Source organism: Trachypithecus francoisi, unplaced genomic scaffold, assembly GCF_009764315.1.
Source record: "Trachypithecus francoisi isolate TF-2019V2 unplaced genomic scaffold, Tfra_2.0 Lachesis_group10, whole genome shotgun sequence".
NCBI lineage: Eukaryota > Metazoa > Chordata > Mammalia > Primates > Cercopithecidae > Trachypithecus > Trachypithecus francoisi.
Window position 1 is genome coordinate 128,879,152 of NW_022681455.1, and position 6,000 is coordinate 128,885,151.

General features: G+C 58.0%; 1 protein-coding gene across 26 annotated transcripts in view; it reads left to right on the forward strand.

Moving 5' to 3' along the window:
* Positions 1-5,754, forward strand: part of BANP (BTG3 associated nuclear protein) — a 127,987-nt gene extending 122,233 nt beyond the window's left edge. For 24 of the 26 annotated variants that reach the window (XM_033219287.1, XM_033219295.1, XM_033219292.1 and 21 more), the window contains 2 exons: positions 539-682; positions 5,086-5,754. In XM_033219287.1, the coding sequence (XP_033075178.1) occupies positions 539-682; positions 5,086-5,157 (216 nt within the window). In that variant the 3' untranslated portion in view covers positions 5,158-5,754. The remainder of the gene's footprint in view (positions 1-538; positions 683-5,085) is intronic. The other 2 variants (XM_033219278.1, XM_033219281.1) reach the window with 1 other exon arrangement.
* The last annotated feature ends 246 nt before the right edge of the window (positions 5,755-6,000 follow it).

Here is a 6,000-nt window from a genome sequence, read left to right on the forward strand (position 1 = left end):
GAGGGCCAGCGGGACTCTGCCACCAGGACTCACTTCCGCCCGTCTTGGAACTGGGCCTTGCTTTCCTGCGAGCTTCTCCTGAGTTCTCAGTGCCCACTAGCAGCTCCTTTGCTTTCCCTGAGGCCTTGAGGTGACTCTGCCTTGGAAATGGGGAGGGTTTGGGTCTCAGCCTCCCTCGTGGTCCTGGCTTGGGTCTGAGCCCTGCCTGGCGCTCTGGGAGCCTGTGCTCTCCATGGTTGCCGTTGGGTTTTTCCAGGGGCCCTGTGGCGTTGGCTTTCGCTCGCTCTGTGGAAGCTCTGCCTTGCTTTTTCTTTCCCTTTTGTCCGCTCTGTAGGTGCTTGAGGGGGAGTTACAGATCCAGCCGAGACTCAGTGGCACTCTCCCTGGATCTGACGCGACTCGAGAGTGATGGGGAGACAGGATGTGCCACAGAGTCCTCGGTGTGGTCCTGAGGCTGTGTCCCTGCCGCTCAGGGTGTGCAGTCTGCGGAGCTGCGTGGGTTGTGGGCCATGCCACTGACGGGCCTGTGTCTCTCCAGGTGCTGCAGGGCGCACAGCTGATCGCCGTGGCCTCCTCGGACCCCGCGGCGGCGGGCGTGGATGGATCGCCGCTCCAGGGCAGCGACATCCAGGTTCAGTACGTGCAGCTGGCGCCGGTGAGTGACCACACGGCCGGGGCGCAGGTGAGTCTGGGGCCCCGCGCCAGGACAGTGAAGTGATGGCACGGCTGCCTGCCGCTGCCACCGGGCATACGTGGCCCCGGGGCTTTCTCGTGCCTCCTCCCGTGCGGAGGGCGTGTGATCGGACGCGGACGCCCATCTGAGGCTCCACGTCTCCCAGCACCGTGAATGTGAAGGTGAGAAGGTAGATCCTACCCCAGTTCTACATTTCAACTGATTCTGGAGACTGTCCTGTGTCAATGTTTGTAAATTCAGGGGCAGAAGTGAAGCTCTGCCCTGTCCTCCCTCCGCGGAGCCCTTTCCTGTGGGCTGAGGAGCATGGGGCCCTTGTCAGCACGAGAGCTCCCTGCCCCTTGTCGAAGGCCTCAGCTTGGGGCAGAGCCAGCACCTCCGGCCGTCGTGACCCTAGCGTCCGCCGAAACAAAGTGCAGGTCTGCTGTGCTCTGTGGATGGCCTGGCGGGCTCATGGCCGGCATCTCCAGACCTCGCAGGCGGAAGCGCCTGAGGGTGAGGATGTGCTGACATGCCCAGGGTGGCCGAGGCCCAGACAAGAGCCCCGTGATGCCGTGGACTGTTTGCTCTGAACACAGGAGGCGGAAGGCGGCCCTGTGTCCAGGAGCAGTCTTGGTCCCGCAGCCTCCGTGCCGCCTGGTTTGGGAACGTGCCCAACCGGCACTTTTCCTTGTTCTACCTCCAGCCTGGTGGTTGACTGCTGCCCAGCCCTTTGGGAACATTCTGGCTGCTGTCTCTGGGTCTGTTCCTCTCCTTCCTGTGGACCCAGCACTGGTGATCCACCTTTGTATTGATGCCATCCATCTTCAATGCTTAGAATTAAAATCCTAGATGTCTGAGCAGCCTTTCCTTGCTCCCCGGGTGCTGCTGAGGGTGGGTGTGCCCGTCAGCCCTTAGGAGGAGCAGAGTCCTCCTCAGGAGGCGCTAGCTGAGGAATTGGGCTCAGTAGAGTCCACGCTCACCAGGGTGTGCAGGTTGCCCGGCTGGGCAGTTCTGCAGCCCCTCAGCCGCAGCAGCCGTGTGAGGGTGTCAGTGCTCACCTGACACTCACGTCTTCTTCACAGCAGGGCAGCTGCGGGCCCAGAGTTTAGGGGCCCGTGTCCTGTAGAAGGCCTGGCCCCTCCTCCAGCCTGAGCCTTCCTGCTGTGCTGATGGGCACGGTGGTCCCCGCACAGGCACGCCCTGTACTCTGTGCCCATGGGTGTGGTGGCCCCCACACGGGCACGCCTTGTACTCTGCGTGGTGTTTGGTTCTACACTGTTGCTGAACCCACTGGAGATGGGCTGGAAGCACATGAGGGTCATGGGCACAGAATGGGCAGGCGGGGGGTGGGGGGTGGGTGGGATGGTGAAGGCAAACTCGTTGAGCAGCGCTTATTTTATGTGGTGTGAACCTTGACCTGCCCATGAAGAACAGCCAGGCGTGGTCAGCCCATGCTGAGGACGCATGGCGGCCCCTCGTGCTGTTCCAGACGGGCACGCTGCAGGAGGGCAGTGAGGTCCGCGCCTAGGAATCTAGATGTGGGGGCCATGCCTGAGAGCTTCTGCTGCATTATAAGTTTCTGGTCATTTCCAGATTTCACAATTGAAGAAACCTGTGTCCCATGGTTGGTGTTTACACCCCTAGCTTCCTGTAAGCTTTCTCTGTCACCATGCTCTCCCTGGCAGGCCCCAGGTGAATGATTTAATTGGGATCCATCGTAACAGCGAAGGAAGACGGTGTGCTTAACGGGCCGCTTTCCCTGCAGAAAACCCCATTGGTTGGACTTGGTGGTGAGCAGGTTTGCCTATCCGAGGCCAGACAGCTGCAGGGTGCGGTAGCTTGTCACCAGTCGCACAGCTCTCTGCCTTACCATCTCAGCTTGTCCTCAGGCTAGCTCTGCCCCACTGGGAAGTGACCGAAGGCCTTCATGGTGGCCCCGCAGGTGTGACTGCACCCAGCAGAGACGGGTTTCTGGTTGAGCCTCCTTATCCACATGAAGCCCCCACCCCAGCAATGCTCGGGAATGGCCTGGCATCTTTCGTTGGTCAGAGCAGGGTCACACACATGAGCTAATTCTAGGAAAACCTGTGGCTCGGCTGTGAGGGCCTGGCTCTGAGAAGATGGGGTTCCCTTAGGAGGGAAGGCAGGTCGCTGGCCTGTGGGGGTGGCCAGTCCTCAAAGTGGAGAGTGGGCCTGTTCCCTGGAGCAGTGGATTGGAAGGGTAGGGGGGTGCTATTTGCAGGGAAGACACTTGTCTTAATGCAGGGTGGCCTGCGGGTGTCACAGGCTCCCTGAACCATCTGTAGCAGGGGCAGTGCCTCCACCAGCCTCTGCCTGGAACATGGGTCTGGCCACCATCCTTGGAGGGCAAGTGAGTCCCTCCCAGCCAGCCCAGACCTGTGCCCCACTGTCCTCACCCACCCTGGTCCCTAGCTGCCTTTCCAGCTGTCCGGGGGAAGGAGCTTTGCATCCCAGGCAGGGGCCCCCCTACCCCAGCCTCCTGTGGCCTGCAGCCACCCACCGCAGGGCCCTGGTGTGGTTCCTCCATTCCAGCTCAGGTTCACCCCTTCCCATGAGGCCTTCCCAGCTGTGGCCGGGCTCTCAGGAGACAGTCCCTGCACTGACCCCTCATCCTAACCTGGAAGGCCCCTCCTCCGCCCAGGAAACAGTGTCTCGGGTGTCATTGGACACTTGTCTTGAAAAAGCACAGCCTAGACCCAGTGTGGCGCTTCACGCCTGTGATCCCAGTGCTTTGGGAGGCTGGGGCAGGGGCGTTGCTTCAGCCCAGGACTTCAAGACCAGCCTGGGCAGTGTAGCGAGACCCCCATCTCTACAAAACGGAAAAAAATTAGCGGGGGCCAAGCACAGTGGCTCATGCCTGTAATCCCAGCATTTTGGGAGGCTGAGGCAGGCCAATCACCTGAGGTCAGGAGTTTGAGACCAGCCTGCTCAACCTGGTGAAACCCCATCTCTACTAAAAATACAAAAATGAGCCAGGCATGGTGGCAGGTACCTGTAATCCCAGCTGTTTGGGAGGCTGAGGGCAGGAGAATCGCTTGAACCTGGGAGGTGGAGGTTGCAGTGAGCCAAGATTGCACCATTGTGCTCCAGCCTGGGTGACACAGTGAGACTCCATCTCAAAAAAATTTAGCCGGGCATGGTGGTGCACACTGGTGGTCCCAGCTACTTGGGAGGCTGAGGTGGGAGGATCACTTGGGCCCATGAGGTCGAGGCAGCTGTAAGCTGTGTTTGCACCACTGCACTCCAGCCTGGGCAACAGAGCAAGACCCTATCTCTAAAAAATAAAATAAAATGAAGCAGGACCTTAACTAGAGTAGAAGTCACCAGGTGTCTTCCTCCCGTGGGATTGGCCATGGGCTCGTGGCTTCTCCTGGCTCTTCCTTTGTGTGCCTCCAGCTGAAGCTTCTGGGAGTGTGCAGGGACGCCCTGGAGTGGGCTCCTCCACGTGGGGCATGTTCCGTGTGGCTGAGCTGGAGGAGGAGTGACTTATTCCAAGATTGTATATTTTTCCTTTACTTTTATTATTTGTTTGTTTGTTTATTTATTTGTTTATTTATTTATTTATTTATTTATTTGAGACAGAGTCTGGCTCTGATGCCCAGGCTGGAGTGCAGTGGTACAATCTCGACTCACTGCAGCCTCTGCCTCTTGGGTTCAAGCGATTCTCCTGCCTCAGCTTCCCTAGCAACTGGGACTACAGGTGTGCACCACCATTCCTGGCTAATTTTTGTATTTATTGTAGAGATGAGGTTTAACCGTATTGGCCAGGCTAGTCTTGAACTCCTGACCTCAAGTGATTCACCCGTCTCGGCCTCCCAAAGTCCTGGGATTATAGGCATGAGCCACCGCACCCAACCGCCTTTAACTCATTTTAAGATAAAGCTGTGATTGTGTACTTAAGTCCTTTTAATATCTGTAACTCATTGACCAGACCTTATATTTAACTTTGAGGGAAGAAACATAGCTGCCCCGAAAATCCTTTGTTGAAACGTTGGGACGGTGTTTATAGGAAGGCAAAATGGTCTCTGAAGCTTCAGGGACATTTCTTAGGGAGGGCCAGGCTGTTCTCTACTTTCAGGTTACTTCGCAGTGAGGCAGCGGGTTCCGGGTGGAGAGGCAGGAGCAGCTGCCGCGCCGGCCGGGGTGGCCGAGTCCATGTGGGGGGCGGGCCGGGGCCTGGATGGGCCAGAGCCGCCCTGTGGGCACGTCCTTCCGCTGGGAGCCAGGCGTTCTGTACCAAGTCGGGTGAGCCTTGGGGCGGTCAGGGCTCCTTCGCGCTCCTGTGTGCTGTTTCTGATTCTGCCTGAATGTTGCTGGCTGTTCATGACACCCCCTGGCCATGCAGTGCTGGGTATTTTTTTTAGAAAGTTCCTCCTTTCTCCCTTTTGCAGACGGCCGAGGCCCTGCAGCCCACGCTACAGCCGGAGATGCAGCTCGAGCACGGGGCCATCCAGATCCAGTGAGGAGTGCCCGCGGCACGAGGAGCGCCCGGCACCAGGAGCCCGTCGCTGGCTCCGCCCATGGCCCGGCCCCCATGCGCCCTGCTCTCTCGGCCTCAGCCCAGGCAGCGGCTGCACGGGTTCTGCTGAAGTGCGTCTGAAGGCTGCTGCCTCCGCGGGGAAGAGCGCCCTGTCAACTGAAAGAGCAGCCGCCGCCGCCCCCAGCCGGAGACCTTCCGTTTGAGTCATGCTGTTGGTGTCCGAGGACGGAGGGGAGGCACAGTGCGGAGAGCGTCGCGTATGCGCGGGAAATCAAGAACTATGATATTTTTCTGTTTAAACAGCTTTTTTTAATTTGCTATGGTGTTTATAACAAAAAAGAAAATTTGAAAAAAAAAAAAAATCCCAGGGGAGTAGCAGGAGCCCTTTGCTGTGTGCTCTGTCCACTGTCATGAGACAGGAGCCCTTTGCTGTGTGCTCTGTTCAGTGTCATGAGGCAGGTGTTTGCAAAGCCAGCTCTCGGTTCCGATGGGGTATTGCTGACCTACTTTTCTAGGGGAAATGCTCTCAAACACTGTAATTATGCATTTCTAATTAAATAAAATGTATTTATGACCACAACAGCCTTAGGCTTTTCCTCTCGCGAGGCGGTTCGCCAGAGTGCCTGTTCCTGGGGGGTTGGGCTTGCTGGGCTTCAGGCCACGCTGCTACCCTCTCCACTGTGCAGACAGTAGGCGTGGGCACCCCAGGACAGTCAGAGTTCTGTTTCCGTGTCATTGGAGCTGTCGAGGGGAAACCTGGTTTAGGACACAGCTGTGGAACGTCTTGTTCTCGTAAACCACAGAGCTCTGCCAGCTCCAGAAGGCA